At 39.9% G+C, this 17181-nt stretch overlaps 3 protein-coding genes across 12 annotated transcripts in view; 1 reads left to right on the forward strand and 2 right to left on the reverse strand.

Annotated features, from left to right (window-relative positions):
- LOC129177888 (troponin T, slow skeletal muscle-like) overlaps nt 1-17181 on the forward strand; it is a 35681-nt gene that overhangs the window by 1265 nt on the left and 17235 nt on the right. The window contains exons 2-15 of one of the 7 annotated variants that reach the window (XR_008569695.1): nt 596-625; nt 712-725; nt 806-832; nt 953-971; nt 1871-1931; nt 2007-2123; nt 2209-2286; nt 2350-2463; nt 2537-2646; nt 3143-3233; nt 4216-4256; nt 12144-12245; nt 12321-12451; nt 12516-12808. Coding sequence is in view for 3 of the 7 variants with exons in the window: in XM_054769483.1 (XP_054625458.1) it covers nt 596-625; nt 712-725; nt 806-832; nt 953-971; nt 1871-1931; nt 2007-2123; nt 2209-2286; nt 2350-2463; nt 2537-2646; nt 3143-3233; nt 4216-4256; nt 4337-4382 (748 nt within the window). In the remaining 4 variants the exon portion in view is untranslated. The other 6 variants (XR_008569694.1, XM_054769483.1, XM_054769482.1 and 3 more) reach the window with 6 other exon arrangements.
- LOC129177892 (dynein axonemal assembly factor 3-like) lies at nt 1868-9333 on the reverse strand. 2 transcript variants are annotated; one of them, XM_054769497.1, is made up of 10 exons: nt 9063-9329; nt 8367-8473; nt 8199-8292; nt 7980-8134; nt 7730-7912; nt 5619-5864; nt 5405-5549; nt 5213-5327; nt 4755-4829; nt 1868-4672 (listed from the first exon to the last, which is right to left on the reverse strand). In XM_054769497.1, the coding sequence occupies exons 1-10, from the start codon at nt 9142-9144 to the stop codon at nt 4525-4527; spliced, it is 1350 nt and encodes a 449-aa protein (XP_054625472.1). In that variant the 5' UTR covers nt 9145-9329; the 3' UTR covers nt 1868-4524. The 2 variants fall into 2 exon arrangements, with proteins under 2 accessions (XP_054625472.1, XP_054625471.1); XM_054769496.1 differs by having other exon boundaries at nt 5405-5864; nt 9063-9333.
- On the reverse strand, nt 9485-15218 carry syt5b (synaptotagmin Vb). Of its 3 annotated transcripts, none has more exons than XM_054769499.1 (9): nt 15071-15218; nt 14069-14266; nt 12505-12680; nt 12330-12428; nt 12057-12224; nt 11811-11978; nt 11605-11719; nt 10208-10341; nt 9485-10141 (listed from the first exon to the last, which is right to left on the reverse strand). In XM_054769499.1, exons 2-9 carry the CDS (start codon nt 14259-14261, stop codon nt 9932-9934), a joined length of 1263 nt encoding a protein of 420 aa, XP_054625474.1. In that variant the 5' UTR covers nt 14262-14266; nt 15071-15218; the 3' UTR covers nt 9485-9931. The 3 variants fall into 3 exon arrangements, with proteins under 3 accessions (XP_054625474.1, XP_054625473.1, XP_054625475.1); XM_054769498.1 differs by having other exon boundaries at nt 11605-11722; XM_054769500.1 differs by lacking the exon at nt 14069-14266 and having other exon boundaries at nt 11605-11722; nt 15071-15184.

Below are 17181 nucleotides of genomic sequence, written 5' to 3' on the forward strand. Positions count from 1 at the left end.
TTTCTTTAAAAATAAAGTTTTTCAAATTAAATCATATTTGTTACAAGCTTATATCAAATACAGAAAAAAGAAGCATTTTCTCTTTTCTTTTCAATAATAGTCTTTGTTACCAAATATGGTTCTTTAAACAAATTCAGAACTATTTGACAGAAAACTGAGCATTATCATATTTGTAAAGGCAGAATTTGGGATTGGACCTCATTACACTGCTCAGGTGTGCCTCAGGTTGTGCATAACAATGGGGTGTTGTGTATCTGAGAGGTGCCCCTCAGGTGGGCCCCAATGCATGTAGATTAGATGGCAATAAGAGAACTGGCTGGTGTTAATAGCTGGCAGCCAAATGCTTTAAGCTCTCCATCCCACGTCCTTTGGAGTAAATCAAATTAAACAGAAGAATGATTGGCCACGTAATACCTCGCTCTTATCCTGGGTGACATGACTCAGCTGCGGCCTCTTCTATTCCGAGATCATTAACAACGAATGGCCTTTGTTTTAATCTACTGTCTTTGAACAAAAGCTCTGTACTGAGTACAGTGCTGCTTGTTTTTTTTTTTTTATCCTAACATTATTTCATGCCTCATATTTGGTGTTTTAGTGTCACAATGTCTGATTTAGAAGACCAGGGGTGAGTAAATGATCTATTGTAACAATTCACTGTTCCACTTTAAACACACATTTGGTACATGTTCGTCCCATTCTTTCCCATTCTAGAGTCCACCAGGAGGGTAAGGCACATCACTTTAAATCAATCTGTGGTCTTCATACCTTATTTATTTATCAGCGTGCTACTTTTTTCACTCCTTAGATGAAGATGAGGAACAAGGAGAAGGAGGTGAGAGCTTTTTTTGGTAATCTTGCAAAGGACAGTATCTTAAAGACAGCAGGAAACCTGCAGTACATGTGTAGAATTGATTTTATATTTCATATTGATTCATATCTTCTGTTGTTGAAGGAGAACGGCCCAAACACAAGTGAGTACACCTACTGTGCATCACCAATGATTATTGTGCTTTAACAGCACAAACTCACCAGACTCTTCTTTAGGCACACCTGCCTTTACAAAGTTGACAATTCTGAATTTACTAATAAAAAAGTAATTCATGTTCATTATTGTGGTCATATTTGCATAATATAGACAGCTGTTTCTGATACTTGGTTTCCTTATTTAGCATTTTTAAAAATTGATATGGACATTTTTTTTAAATTAAGAAACATAAATATTACAGCTAAATCAGCTGAAAATGATTGCTGTTTGTTTTTACATAATTTAGATAATTATACCGGTGTAAAATATGACTTATATAGTCCTAAAAAGTCAATGTCATTGATATGGACTTTAAAAAAAATTAAGATCCAGAATATTAGAAACAGTGGGCTAGGCAAATCCGACCTGGGTCCATATAGCGACCTGGGTCGCTATATATATATATATATATATATATGCTTGTTTGTCTATATGTGCCCTGCCATTGGCTGGCGACCAGTCCAGGGTGTACCCCTCCTCTTGCCCAAAGTCAGCTGGAATAGGCTCCAGCATACCCCCGTGACCCTAGTGAGGAAAAGCAGCATAGAAAATGAAATTATTATTGTACCTTTTTTGCTTCTCAAAGTTTAAGTATGATACAAAATTAAATTAGAATTAATACATTTTTCTTAGGAAACCAAAATATTACAAACAGCAAAAAAAGACAATTTTTATACTTAATACTATTATTTAGACATTTTTATAAATTTCAATAAAATTGACTGAACAAAATGTTAAAACCTTTTAACCAGAACCAGCTAATTATTATTATACAATGACAATACAATTATTATTGTGATTTTAATTATTGGAAGTGGCCTCCTGATGAGTGATGTTATTTTATAGGCCAGTGGTCACACAACTCGCTGCCCCGAAAATCCCTGAAGGAGAGAGGGTGGATTTTGATGTATGTTTCCCTTTATTATACACATAATACAATTAATAATAAAAGAAAAAGCTGATCTGTTGCTTTCTTTGACAGGATATCCACAGGAAGAGGATGGAGAAAGATCTTCTGGAGCTCCAAACTCTGATTGATGTCCACTTTGAGCAGAGGAAAAAAGAAGAGGAGGAGCTGATAGGGCTCAAATCGAGGATTGTAATCATTTTACTTAAATAGAAGATGAAATATGTGTGGATGATGGAGGATAAACCACTCATTAATTTGCCTCAATTTGTCTCAGGAGAGTCGCCGGGCAGAAAGAGCCGAGCAGCAGCGTGTGAGGGCCGAAAAGGAGCGGGACAGACAGACAAGGATCGCGGTGATTAACAGTTATGACCTGTGACACATTGCCCACAGTACATTGTAACACCGATGTCTGCAGGAGGAGAGGCACAGGAAGGAGGAGGAGGAGGCTAAGAAGAGGGCGGATGACGAGGCCAAGAAAAAGAAAGTGCTCTCCAACATGGGGGCTCACTTTGGAGGATTACTTGCAAAAGTCAGTAGTCCTGTAGTTAGCAGTAAAAGTCCGAAATGTCTACAATATGTAAACACTTGCATGATGGGCGCAGGTAGAACAGAGGAGGGGCAAGAAACAAACTGCTAGGGAGATTAAGAAGAAGACGCTGGCTGAGAGGAAGATGCCGCTCGCCATCGACAACCTGAGGGAAGATGACTTGAGGTCACTTTGAATATCATCCATCTTTAACTCTTTTAATTGAGACATTTTGAGGTTGACGTGATTTATATACACAGACTGGACAATTTGCCTTTATAAAGATCACAATGCTCACTTTTGATTCATATTATTATTTTTGCCCCTCTCAAATACACTATAAAAAAATCCACTGCACAGTATGTAGAAAGGTTCTAAGACACTCCACTTTATTAGTTTTCACCAAGGCATCTTTCGTTGTGTTCTTCCCATTCACCATTCCTATCATGTAATATCAAGACCAGGTGTCCCAAAGATTCTGTCCATTCAGTGTATAAAAAACTGATACATAATAATAAAGATATGGTTAAATTAATATCCATTGATCAATCAAAATAAAACATTATCTTTATAAAAGCAGGAGCCATATAGTTTTTAGTATTGGCTCTCGTTAGATTGTGCAGAACTATGTTTAGGTCTAATCCTTGGAAATATTCACGCAAAATGCTAATTTCCTGTTTAGAAAGAGAGCCGGAGAGATGTGGGAGTGGATCTACCAGCTGGAGTCTGAGAAGTTTGAACTGTCGGAGAAGATGAAGAGGCAGAAGTATGAGGTAATTCCTTCACAGACCACATTTGACCAAATCGCTCACATTTGATATGCATGTAGTATGTAGTATCTCACAAAAGGCTATACACTCTTTTATTACAGAATATCTTCTCAAGGGACAGCAGGATACTAAAGAAATAAAACATGCATGTACTTTTAGAGTAATCGGTGTACAGCTGTATAGCAGTATCAATTTAATATAGATAGAATGGTGGTGGTAGTGTCATGGTCTAGGCCGATGTACTCACCTTTGTGAAATACTGTCACATTGGTTGACTAAACATCCTATTTTCCCAGGACACGTCATGTTTTCATGTCCTGTCCTGGCCATTCTGTACATTTTTTTAGAAAGTGATGAAAATGTCCTGTTTTTCATTGGGCCATTAAATAAAATATTGAATATTTGTGCAATACAACTTCAAAGACACTTTTTGGAATGACCTTCATGCTGGGAAAGATCAGCTGTACAGCAAGATAGATGGGCAAACAAGGAGGATGAGAAAGAAAAACATGATGAAGAGAAAAGCGAGGATGAAAAGAAAACTAAAGATACAGAATTTGTTTCTTTATTTGCATAATTACATTGAAAAGATTGAGTTACTGTTGTTAAAGCTGGATTTGCTAATTTTATTTCACATTTTGTAGTTATTTGTCCAGAAAGACTTGAAAGGAACGCTAGTATTTTCTTACAGGCATATTTTTAATACAGAAGAGACATTATTTCTATCATTAGATCAGAGATTCATTCATTTTCTATGCTGCTTGTCCTCACTACAGTAGGGTCTCGGGGGATAGGTCCTAGCTGACTTTTTTCTTATTACAGCGTTTTTTATTACGCTGTTACAGGCCGAGCTGGCCCTTTTAAGAAGAATTGCATTGTGGGAAGTTGAATATCTATCTCTTCCCTCTCTCGTCTGTCTGCACCGCCCATTGTTTTCTACGTCCTGATTGGCTGTAGACCATTGTCAATTTCTGTTCTTTTCCAGATCAACGTCCTCCTGAACAGAATCCATCACGCTCAAAAGTTGTGAGTCCATCTGCATGTGGTACTCAAGTGACACACCCACACACATACTGCACACTCAAAGATGCTCTCTTGTCTCAAAGCAAAAAAGGTCACGGTAAAGGGAAGGTTGGAGGACGCTGGAAGTGAATCCACACCCTCATAAAGGCAAAGGTCTTTGCAGTGTTGCATGCAATTGCACCGTTGTATTCCTCACTTGTGCTGTGAAGTAGTATTTGACATCATGTAAGGATACAGGTATACTGGCAGTTAAATACACATCTCCAATCTCCTATGCAATGTCCTTCTGTGGTGTGAAAACAGCATGGACGTCATCACTCTTTGCCTCACAACACGGTTGGAATCCAGCCTCCGTACACATGCTAGCCACTCTCTCTGCAAAGCCCGCTTCTTGCTCTTTGTTCAGGTCCAAAATGTACCTGAGGTACAGAGGAGCAGCACATGTAAAAATAATACTTTTTTGTGTTGTCACCATAGTGACAAGCCTTTAAAAAACCTTACTTGGCCAACTCTACAACGAGCACAGCGTCTGGTGCTGCAATCTGCCGGATATTTGAGCCCAAATGGTGCGCGCAGCTTTTAACAGAAGCATTTAACAGGAGAGGGCACAGAAACAGCATGTTCAGCAGCATACAGTACCACTTGGCTGCGACTCAAATGTTGGGATGCAGAATTAAAGAAGATTATACGCTCCCTGGCCATTTCATTAGGTACACAATACAAGAGCTGTGTCAAAATTAATTCCTTTATAGAGACAATGTGATCATATTCATGTAACAATATTACTGATGTCATTTTCAGGGCTATGGAATATTTTGCACCTCTCATGAAGCTAATCCAGCTCAAAACTTCAATACATAATAAACATGTAAATCACTCATGTAAATCATGATAAAGCAGTGGCAGGTGTACCTAATGAAGTGTCCGGCAAGCAAGTGTGTATTTGTTGTGGTAGTCACCTTGTGGAAAAGTAGATTACGTCAAAGAAATGGCTGTATTTCACTTTTTCGGGCAACTTCTGAAGGGAATCCAAAGGCAGGAAGTTGACAGAGACACGATTGAGATGCATCAGGTCTAAAAAGATATGATAAACCACATTTACAGATTAAACGGGCATGAAGTGCTCATTGTCTTCATGCTTGAAGTCATACTATTGATGGTGACAGGTTTATGGTCACTATTTGTGGGTGGTTGTTCCTTGTCTGAGCTTGACTGATGAATAGCAGAACAATCCTGTCTCCTGGACAATGACCGGAACAATTCCTGCACATTAGCAAAGGATATGTCTTGGGCTGTCTGTGGATACAAAAGAAATGACAACAATAAGATAACATGGGCATGAAATTCTGCCATACACCTTTTTACCTTCATGTGTTGCCCGTTCTGCGTCTTCAGCAAGCTCTCGTCTTCAGTTTCAGTGCCGAAGGCGATGTACGGACCGGACACAATGTCGCCCCAGTAGCCTATCAGAGCCACTCGGTTGCCTCTCTGGTTGAAGATGCGTGGAGACAGCAGGCTCGGGTTGGTTGCTTGGTAGACACCCTCCCTTAGTTCGAAGGCCAGGCCACACTCCCTCCACCGCACATACTGCTGCTTGTTAATGACGCTACACTATGGACATGTCATCAGGATATAATGTCACAAATGGAATGTCCAACGTGTTGCATCGGGGCCATTTATTTATTTTCAGAGGATTGAAAAGAGGAAAAAAAAACATTTTATGAGGAAATGGTTGGAATATTGCATGTGTAAACCGCCTGGTTGAGCCTGCCCCGTGCACAGCCATGCACTCGAATCAAGGTCCTTCGGAATGAGAGTTGAGAGTGCTTGGCGTCGAGCTAAAAGACCGGATCTTCACCTCGACGCTCAGCGCGGCTCTTAAAGTCCAGAGATTGAGGTTTACCAACGTACAACCTATACTGGATTGCTTTTTAGTGTGTTTTGCAAACAAAAGGCGAAGAATACCATAAACCAGTGGTTCTCTATTAATTTCTGTCATGCACCCCTCGGGGACAGAAATGTTTTCATGCGCCCCACCCCCGGATTCGAAATACTATTGAGAACCTGTAATATGAATTTATTTATCTGTACAAACTACTGTATGTGTTGCTGCACCGCCATTGTTGAAGCATGAATAAAGACACTAACAGACCTGCCAACCTTGAAGAAATGTTATTAGTATAGTCCCCACTGCCTGTGATGCCCCCACCCTCCGACACCTCACTGTGTCCCCCCAGGAGAGTCCGTTGCACTATTTGACCACAAGGTGGTCAGGCTACGTTGTCTGTGGGACCCCCAAAATTGAACGAATTTTTTTTTTTCTGTTATAATGAGGGATGTCTGATATTGGCTTTTTTGCCCATAACCGACTGATATTGTCCAATTCTCAATTTTTGATTTCGATACACACCGATACCAATATGTGTAACATCACATATCTCATGTCATGAAATTAACACATCGTGGTGACCCACAATATTGTTTTAATCTGTCAGTTTGTCTGTCTATCTATCGTACTTCCGTTTCCGGGTCATGAGGTTACTTCTATTTATTTACTTGTATTCATTTACAGCGCAGCCTTGACACATCCAATATGGCGGCGACGTTGACGTATCGCAGCAGCGGACAAACCCGTTCAATGCAACGTCTAGCTATGTCTATGGTTGTAGCCTACGGCTGTAGCTGCTTAGCTATTGCTAAAGGAGAATAAACTGATTGGTGCCACCTACCTCGGCTCCTGTCTCGTTGTGAATCGTATCTCCACATTTCTTACCCTCGACGTGGGTAAAAATGTCGACTGACAACAGTGACAAGGAGACCGTGCCGGTGCCGCTACAAGCTAACAATTTAGCTAACGTCGGTACGACCTGCGCCGGCACACCGACGCCTGTGATTTCAACACATTGAAGCTCAGTTCCGACTGCGAGGAATAACACAGGACGTCACCAAGTTTTCCACATATTGGCGCCGCTGGATACCGCCATGACAGCAAGTACGGGAGCCCATGGGCCTATATACAGCAATTTTTTTAAATGATCTATTTTCATTATAGGGAAAAACCCGATACCGATATCAACCAATATAATATTTTTATGCCAATATCGGCCTGGTAATATTGTTGGGCCGATATTATCGGACATCCCAAATTATAACCTGTACACATTTGAATACAATTTTTCATGCCTCTTTGGGCACCCTAGGATTCTGCCTGTGCGTTGATTTGACCCTTCCTATAGGGATAATAACAGGACTCCAAGCAAGCTAAGCTTTTCCTGGCTCCAAAAATATAAGAATAAAAATCTTAGGGGGCACCTCTTAATGGGTTAATGAATTAATTAGGGGTTGGGCTAGACTCCCAACCAGAATTACCTTTGACCTCACACGTCCTTGAGGTTAAATGGACACAAACACCTTTCGTTCACTGAATTCTGGGAGTGTATAAATCGCATAAAGAATAACAATAAAATATGCAGTACCCCTTTCTCATGTAGCTTCATAGTGAGATCCCAGTCGAAGCAGCCCTTTTTGGAGTCGTAGCGTGTCCCAAGGTGCTGCCTCACTCTATAATCCCAGGCTTTGGATATGGAGATAGGCGTAGGCAACGCAGAAGGCTGCATCCATGATTTAAAAATTCTCACCAGCTCATCTCGCTCCTTGAACTGGACATACAGTATTTGGACAAGTGTTGGTAACTTGTAAAACTGTAAAGGACACAGACATGAGCACCTTGAGAAGAGATGCATCCAGGCAAGGATGCATGTCTGACTCCAGTGTGTTGTTGATGTGAAGCGAGAGCTGCGAGGCCGCACGTTTCAAGGTGTCCTCCGTCTGACTGCGGATCATGCTGTTACCGAACACCTCCAGGAACACCTCAGTCTTCTCTAAAGATGGATACTCACATTAAACTTCCACAGAGCTGAAACTAAATGTGCAAAACATGCCTACCATTCAGTCCCATCATTTCCTGCGGAGTCAGTGCAATGAAGAGCAGCAGCATCTGTCTGGCCATCACCTCCATGCTGCTTTCCAACAGCCATACCTACAATGAAGCATATAGATATTTGCTTCATTGTGTCACTCTTTAAAAGGCATTAGAGACATTAAGAGTCTCACATTAAGGACATCCTCTTCCCTCAGACCAGCAATAGTCTTCAGAATATGTCTCGGATCTCCACTTCCAATCAGTAAAAGGTTGACTTCCCTTTTATGTCTCACTGGACCTGAAGACAGCTCAGAGAATGCATGCTATCAGGACAAAAGTATTGAGAGACACCCACAGGAAGTACAGATATGGAGTTCTGGGAAGACTTTCTAAAAGATTGTGTGTCAGTGTGTGTGATTTTATATATATACTAAATTGCATCAATTTTTATGTCATATTATTATACCCCCGTTTTCCTCCCACATTGCCAAAACACGCATATTAGGTTAATTGGAGACTCTAAATTGTCCATAGGTATGAATGTGAGTGTGAATGGTTGTTTGTCTATATGTGCCCTGTAATTGACTGGCGACCAGCCCAGGGTGTACCCCGCCTCTAGCCCGAAGTCAGCTGGGATAGGCTCCCGCGACCCTAATGAGGATAAGCGGCATAGAAGATGGATGGATGGTTGGATTATTATACCAGTTCAAATGCATTTATGCATGTCCCTATGTTGTGTTTTCTAAAGGTCTTTCAACGATAAATTGTCTTTGTTGAATTGTTATAAAATGGTGATTTACTTATCGAAATGTTATTTATCTATGACAGTATCGTAGTGTAAATTCACAAAAAAAAAACAGTAAAACATTTAAAACCATCGTGCTCACCAGTATCGTTGAGGTCTCGTGCAGGACTGAAGCCCCACCAAGTGACGCAGCCTGCCCCTTCTGATGGCCGCCCGGCGCTCATTCTGTCTTGTAGGGGTGTACACTCGATTTCAATTTAAGGTTAGTGTTATTATAAACTCCGGGGACTCAACACTCAGGTAAAAATTTAGACATGTAGCCAGAGAGCTGGAGTAACTTGAGTTTAGCTATCGTTGCTACGCAACAGTGTGGCGTGAACAGGCGCCCTCTTCTGGTGACATTTCTGACCTGCAGTTAAAAGGACCGGGAGATAACCCGGAAGTGAACATATTGGTTTGTCCGTGCGCCGTGACTAATTTTCAGTAAGCAAAACTAATTATTGTCTAAATTGTTTGTTTTATGCGTTGTACGTTGTAAGATGTATATGACACAAATGATCACACTTTACACGCTTTGATGCACGTTTAATTATTTACAAAGCGAAATGATGGCTGACATCAGTCCCTAATTGGGCCTTACAGTAATGGCATTCAAGAAAAGATATGCTTAGTATTTTCTTTGATTAATATTAACTTACTATATTATGAAAAAAGTTGAACCTCATTCAAGGTAAGTATCTATGGGAGATGTATTTGCTGTGTACTGTTATTGATCTACAGTTAAGATAAAGTCACACACTAAAAACACACTCTTAAATACTTCCATCTCAGCATGTGAGCAAAATCACATTTTCATTTGTTTTACTTACAAGAAGGGAAAGAGAATGGCAAATATAAAAACATCAGTATTTCACACACACAAACACACATATGTTAAAATACTTTATACCAAAAGAAATGCATGGAAAGCAAAACACAAGGGTCGACACAAAAAAACGTAACGTTTGTCATCTAGCGAGGTTTCGCTTTGACCGCTGCATCGACTTCTTCCTCTGGGAGCAAAGTGTGCCACTGGGCTACTGGACGTCTGGGATTGGCCAACATGTCTGACCAGTGTCGCAGGCCCACACCTGTAGCTCCATAACCCATGAAGGTCTTACCAATAGGATCGTTGCTACCAAGCTTGTCATAGTCGTACACTGTGATGACGACCTGTACTTTCTGAAAACAACACACAAATGAGCTTCTTGTATTGCCAACGCCTGTTTATAATAGCAGTTAACCAACCTGTATCTGTTCAAAGGGGACGTCAAAGCTAAAACTCTCATTGAAGTAGGGATTGAGCGTGTTTTTCTTGACAGTAGTCTTCTTCTTTTTGATACGTTTTCCGTTTTGCTGCAGGACAATCTTCACATACGGATCTGGAAAAGAAAAGACCAAAACAGCTTCAGCATTTTAACTTGTAACCATTTGTGATAGGAATTCTTATGGCTGTGCTAAAAAAAGATGTAAAAATTTTAGTTGCCTACATTTGTTTGTTATGTAACTTTATGTGTAAAATGAACTCATAATAGTCAAAATATACATTGTATCAAATGCTTATTATTTATATGGCTTATTACATGGCTTTTTATACTCAACATGGAACAGAGTGCTAGTTTGCATGCTCTACACTGGGTGTGTGCAAAGTGCGGCTATTTGTGCAGTTTTTTTTTTTTTACTGGCCCTCAGCACATTCAAAAGAAAATAAATAAATAAAACAACAGGAAAAAAGAGAAGTAATTTGGTGACCTGTGGAATTTTGCATTGGCCCTCTATAAAAAAAAAATATAAATTAAAAAAACAAACAAGAAAACTAAAACAGCAAAAATGGAAAAAAAAGAACGGTAATCTTACAAGCATAAAGTCATAATATTAAGAGAAAAAAGTTAAGAGTCATAATCTTATGAGATAAAAGTCACATTATAAAGATTTGGAATTTTTTGTATATTCAAGTACAAAATTTGTTTAATTGTAATCTAATGGGAATCGAGCAAAACAATGAAGAAAGTTGTAGTTTTTGGAAAACTGGGTTGGGAAAAAGTTATGAGAATAAGGTCAAAATATTATGGGAATAAAATCATACTATTCAAAGAAAAAAGCTACAAGAAAAACAATAGCGAAAATGGAAAAAAAATTCAAAGAAAAACACATTGTCACCCATAACACAAAGCTTTATTTATGTATAACTTTTCAGCTATATATGTAACTTTCTGGGTTGGTTTACACAATGTAAAATATCAGTGGCACATGCATCCTTTGATTTTTCAGCATGCAGCCCTCGGCAGAAAAAGTTTGGACACCCTTGCTGTACACTCTGCTTTTGTATTATCAATGTAATTGAAATGCATCCCAAATTATACTGTGTTTCTTGCAGTCACTCATTTTCATACATATCTAGCGTGTTTTCCTTCTGTTTTTCTTTCTCTGTGCTTGTGCTGTGTCTGTAACACCAACCACTCCCTCTCCGGTCCAGCGAGGACAACACTGACACGCCACATTATGAAATTGACCAATCGTGTGGCTTGAACAGAAGAAAAAAATAGAAATGTGGGGGAGCCGGCTCCGATTGTTCACTTCAAAGAATCAGAGCTAAGAGTCATTAGTATCACTAGTAGCCATGACATAAAGGATCTCAACATCACCTGACAAGCCACCGACATCCATTTTCTTCAGATTCTTCGCTTCCATGATGTTCACTGTCAGTTTCCCAGCAGTGGGGACGTATCGCAAAGAGATGCAAATATCACCCAGTTTCTCCTGCTGAGAGAAAAACATGTTAAAAACCGCTTTCCAGTCTAATATCCTTCTAATTTAAGATGAAGGCATATGGACTGAAAGCAGGATGTACCTCCTCCTTTTCCGAGCTCTCCAAATCCTTCCATTGTTGAATTGGCTGGCCTAAATCAATGCTGTTCATGGGGATTTTGATATCGCCGATCATGTCGTGCTTGGAGAAACGATCAAAGTCAAACACCTGCAGCACCAAAGTCTTTCCGCCCAGCTCTGCATATGGGATCTAAAAAAGGGGTCAAAGTGTAAAAGGAGGATACAATTTTAGACTTAAAAACAACAAAAACACAAGACACGTTCATACCTTAAAAATGAATGTCTCATTGAAAACCGGACACAAATTCTTGCGCTGAACTTTCGTTTCATACTTCTTCTTTTTGTCTGGCAGCAGAAAGACTTTGACGTAAGGATCTGAGGTGCCCCCCATGTCCATAGCAGCCAGATCCTGAGCCTGAAGGATTCCCACGATGAGCTTTGTGGTAAAGAACATCAGGTTAGTCATACATAGAATTCTTTGACTTGACTCTTTTATCTATCTATCTGAGTGATTTGGCTTTGTCTGATCCAGGAGAGGCACCTGGGAATCTGTGAAGTTATAATCCAAGGAGAATTCCAACCTCCCCAACTTCTCCTGCTCTTTCTCCTCCTCCTCCCCCTCCTTCTTCACCTCCCCTTCCTACAAGGAGACGCATCAGCGCAGTGAGTACTCATCCTGCACGTCGTACCTCCTTCACCTTCACATCTGATTGTACCTTCTCTCCAGTTTCGCCTTCTCCCTCCTTTGCCTTCCTGCGGCGCCCTGTCTTCCTCTCCCTCACTTTCTTGGGTTTTTTCTTCTTCCCAAAGCATTTTTTGAAAATACAAAAGATGAAGCACGCCACCAAAACCAGGACCACCACTACGATGGCTCCTACAGCCCACATGGGAACTGCAATGTAATATAAAAAAAGAAAGAAACTCCGTATGTCAGTGTCATTTCTTAAGATTTAAACACCAAACTGTCCTTGAGTGTTTTCATGTGGATTTAAATCACCCATTTAAGATTACACGAATCAAAAATCCTCTTGGCTATGACTGTTTTACTTCAATAATCTGACGCACTTGCCATCTGTGTACTTTTTTTTTAAGTCTTGACAGCAGATCCAATGGTTTAATCTGTGATATTGCTAAAACAAAATATGCTAATTCTCTTAATAATGGGAGTGAGCACATTTCTGAGAGACAGTTTATGGCATTCTAATGTGTCTTCAGCTAACAACATCTCAACAATTAGATCATACTAGTGGGTGTGGCTTTGAGCAAGAAAACTATGCAAAAGAATAACTGCTACCAACCTTCAGTGTAGACGCTACATTAGTATAGAAATACATGCATAATTTGAGTACATTCCAATGAGTTACGAGTATCATTGTTTCAGCACAGATATTTCATAAATATTGATAGAAAATTGACACACTCAGAGTGTTAATTAAATTAAATTAAATTTGTTAAACTAGATTATCATTGTTATTTTAATAATGTTACAAAGATGAACTCAAATAGTTGTTTAAGCATATTTAAGACATTTAATCAGTCTCATATGAATTCATTACAATGTCATACAAAATTGAATGCAAAACTGAGACATTTCCAAGCGGTACATACTTTTAATGTAGTTTAATTTAATAACCATAATCCTAACTGCTCTAAGTCATTGCAAATAATTCTGTTTCTCATCACTTTCCAACACAAATAAATGTTAAGATTTAAAACTACAGTCATCGAAAAAATGATTAGACCACCCTTCAGCTTCTTCAGTTTATTGATCCATTGTAATGCCTGGTACAACTAAAGGTACATTTGTTTGGACAAATATAATGATGATAACAAATATAGCTCATTAGAGTTTAATTTAAGAGCTGATATCTAGCAACTTCCATGCTTTTCTTGATAATAACCAAACTCACTTAAGTTCTTACATGAATAGCTATAGCATTGTACTGCCAAAAAACTTTACTCTTATGAGCTATTTTTGTTGTCATTGTTATATTTGTCCAAACAAAGGTACCTTTAGTTGTATCAGGCATTAAAATGAACAAGAAACTGAAGAAGCTGAAGGGTGGTCTAATCATTTTTTCCATGACTGTGTGTGTGTGTGTGTGTGTGTGTGTGTATATATATATATATATATATATATCTAAGAATACAACTAGTGTATTAGGTTTAAAAAAATGGAAAAACATGTTTTGTTGCAAAATATTATTGCATATTAGATATAATATTAATATTATTATTATTATTAAATTCACAAGATCAAGGACATTAAGCATTGCTCACTGGGTAGATGTTCCAGTTCATTCATGAACTTGTCCTTCATGTGGTTGTAGTCATGTCCGGGGTGATGCTCGGAGTGCCCGTGGTGTTCTGTATGCTGGTGCTCGTGGTGAACTTTCTCCGTCGCCTCCTCTGGCTCCGGTTCCAGGGGCTCCGCAGCCCTCCGGGACCGGACCCCACCACTAACAAGCCTCATGTCAGCTGACAAAAACCAGCAGAATGACAGCAGTTATTTTACTGTGTTGTGCATTACGTTGGCCACCGCACGGACAGATAGCACAGCTGCGTATGTACGCTGGTGTAATCCCTGCGTCTGTGTGTTGCACTACACCAGGAGCATAGAACATCTCTAAGCTAGAAGCTCGACATGGCTGACCCTAATCCCTCTTGTTTGCCCTCCCCACCACAACCCATGCTTTCCCTCCACCGTTTGGCCCTCTTGCTTTTGTACTCGTACTGTCACTGCACGTAACTGGATTTAACCCTATGATATTAATCCAGACGCTGGGTCCCTGAAAGCTCATATAAAAAGGAGTTAGCTCCCTCCATCATTTAACAACCAGCCACAACATCATGAGTTTCAAAACATGAACTGTATGGAAATCCTGCCTTTAGAAAGATAATAATGCCGAGAGGCTTTTATTGTGATACTATATGTTTGTTATTGTGGTTGCAGTGTGCAGTGTTGCCTTGTTACGTTACAAGAGTGAACATATTAGACAAAGTTCTCAATAATCCATGGTCATATTGTGCTAATAAAAACTGAGCAATAGTAACTCTTTAAAAGCCAACTTTATGATGCAGTTCAGCTTGGGTGTACCTAATATTGTGAAGGGTTGATGTATTTCTGCAGCTATGACCACCTGGAATTGCACATTTCCTAATACTGGATAAAGCCACTTTAACTAAAGGATAATTCTAAGTGAAATTAATTCCAAGTATCAGTTTGTTAGATCATCTGAAATGTCCAAACAATCACAACAAAAAAAAAAAAATCCATCTTACCTGCAAATATGTTGCTGTTATTCCCTCGCTACAGACACACGTTTCAAGTTGTATTTTACTGATTTTTGTGCTCACACAGCCATCATTCCTGCGATACGACTGGCACCATCAAAGCTAAAGCATTGGCAAATCACTAGAGCAGTGTTGAGACTTAATCCTCCACCCCACCCACCTCCCCTCCTTGTGATATTAGAGTGCTGACAACACATCTGTTGCTTTATGTCGCATTGAATGTGAACACTGTCACATGCGTTTACCAAGCTTTGTCACACTTGCACACATGCAGAACAAAAGTATGTTTTTCTAAAGTGGAAAAGTTCATTAAAATGATGAAACCTCCTTCATCCATGAAACTCATAGTGCACCCAAACCTTTTCCAAGCCTAATCCCCTCAGTGTAGCTTTGCAGTCGCTCTACTATCAATCTACCAACTTTCACTCAGAGTAGGATATTGCGATCCATGCTTTGCCGTGTAACTGTACATATGCACGCATTTATCAGACCACTGTGGGTGCGGTAATCCACGGGCATGCTGCCATGTGTTTGCACCGCCACATCTGGACATCTCGGTGGCGACAATCCATATAACAGCCTTTTCTAGTAAGTAGTTCACAGCCAACATGGAGGGACTCATAATGAAAAATAAACAAATGGATGCTGCCAATAAAAGAAATGGATAGAGAACTCAATGCTGGTAAAATGCTGGTTAACACATCACAACACATAGCAGATGCATTGACATCATTGTTGCAGTATTGCTTTTCTGTCACAGTACAGCTTCTATAATAATCTAATATAATGTATATTTTGGAACTGCCAAATGTTTTTGTTTTTATATTTTTAAACAGGCTATTTACAGTGGAATCTCAAGTGCTGCTGCATTCATTCTGGAGAAAAATCTATGAAATTGATCCCCAAAATAATTATAGACAAGGTACACTCCTGATCAAAATCTTAAGACCATTTGGAAAATTGCTAGAATTTGCATCTTAATGACGTTTTAAGTAGAGCTACAATATGCTTCTCCTCTTTAGGCAGGGCGCATATTGACAAACAACCATTCACACCTATGGACAATTTAGAGTCTCCAGTTAACCTCACATGCATGTTTTGGGAATGTGGGAGGAAACCAGAGTACCCGGAGAAAACCCACACACGCACGGGGAGAACATGCAAACTCCACACAAAAAATGCCCAGGGGAGAATTGAACCCAGGTCTTCCCAATCTCCAGGCTGTTACTGTGTTGGCCAACATGCTAACCACTAGACCACCATGCAGCCATAAGAAGGGGAATGAGACAAAAATATTTGGAACTTGTAATTTAAACAAACAAAAAAAAAAAAAAATAGGTTGTTTATCACCCTTATAAAAAGTTTAAGACCACAGGCTATAAAAGCCAAAATCTGCTCAAAATGTTCATTTTCTGTCAGGCATTCACACTGTCATGCCCTCCTGATGGCTAAAGCTAAGAAGCTTTTGTTTTTGAAGCTTCTCTTTTTGAACGTGGTCGGATTGTGGAGCTGCATAAGCAAGGCCTCTCGCAGCGTGCCATTGCTGCTGAGGTTGGGAGCAGTAAATCAGTCATTCTACATTGTTTGAAAGATCCTGAACATTATGGAACAAAAAAGTCAAGTGGTAGACCAAAAAAAAAATCACACCGGCGCTGAGCTGGAGGATCCGATTGGCTGTCCATCAAGACACAGGGTGGTCTTCGACCCACATTAAGGCCCTTACTGGTGCCAACTGTAGCGCAATAACCATCAGACGGCATCTGCGGGAAAAGTGTTTAAAAAACAAATTCAAAGACTTAGTTTCCTTCAACGCCACAAAAGTGCCCGTTTAGACTTTGCCAGGGAGCATCAAACATGGGACATTGAAAGGTGGAAAAGGTTTTATTCTCTGATGAGAAAAAATGTAACCTTGACGGTCCAGATGGCTTCCAACGTTACTGGCATGACAAGGAGATCCCACCTGAGATGTTTCCTACCCGGCACAGCTGAGGGGGGTCCATCATGGTCTGGGGTGCTTTTTCATTCAGTGGAACACTGGAGCTTCAGGTAGTGCAGGGTCGTCAAATGGCGGATGCTTACATGCAGATGTTGCAGCGGGC

This window comes from Dunckerocampus dactyliophorus, chromosome 2, assembly GCF_027744805.1.
Source record: "Dunckerocampus dactyliophorus isolate RoL2022-P2 chromosome 2, RoL_Ddac_1.1, whole genome shotgun sequence".
In the NCBI taxonomy this organism is placed as follows: domain Eukaryota; kingdom Metazoa; phylum Chordata; class Actinopteri; order Syngnathiformes; family Syngnathidae; genus Dunckerocampus; species Dunckerocampus dactyliophorus.

Excerpts from the sequence above, each read along its gene's own strand:
- syt5b (XM_054769498.1), bottom strand. The coding sequence starts at position 14,261 with ATGAGGCTTGTTAGTGGTGGGGTCCGGTCCCGGAGGGCTGCGGAGCCC. Across the intron at positions 11,723-11,810 it reads AGAGCTCGGAAAAGGAGGAG|CAGGAGAAACTGGGTGATAT; the intron begins GTACATCCTGCT and ends TTTTTCTCTCAG. Across the intron at positions 10,342-11,604 it reads GGATGTCGGTGGCTTGTCAG|ATCCGTATGTGAAGATTGTC; the intron begins GTGATGTTGAGA and ends TTTCTTTTCCAG.
- LOC129177892 (XM_054769496.1), bottom strand. The coding sequence starts at position 9,144 with ATGAGCGCCGGGCGGCCATCAGAAGGGGCAGGCTGCGTCACTTGGTGG. Across the intron at positions 8,293-8,366 it reads GGGAAGAGGATGTCCTTAAT|GTATGGCTGTTGGAAAGCAG; the intron begins GTGAGACTCTTA and ends GCTTCATTGTAG. Across the intron at positions 7,913-7,979 it reads TGGATGCATCTCTTCTCAAG|TTCAAGGAGCGAGATGAGCT; the intron begins GTGCTCATGTCT and ends CTGTATGTCCAG.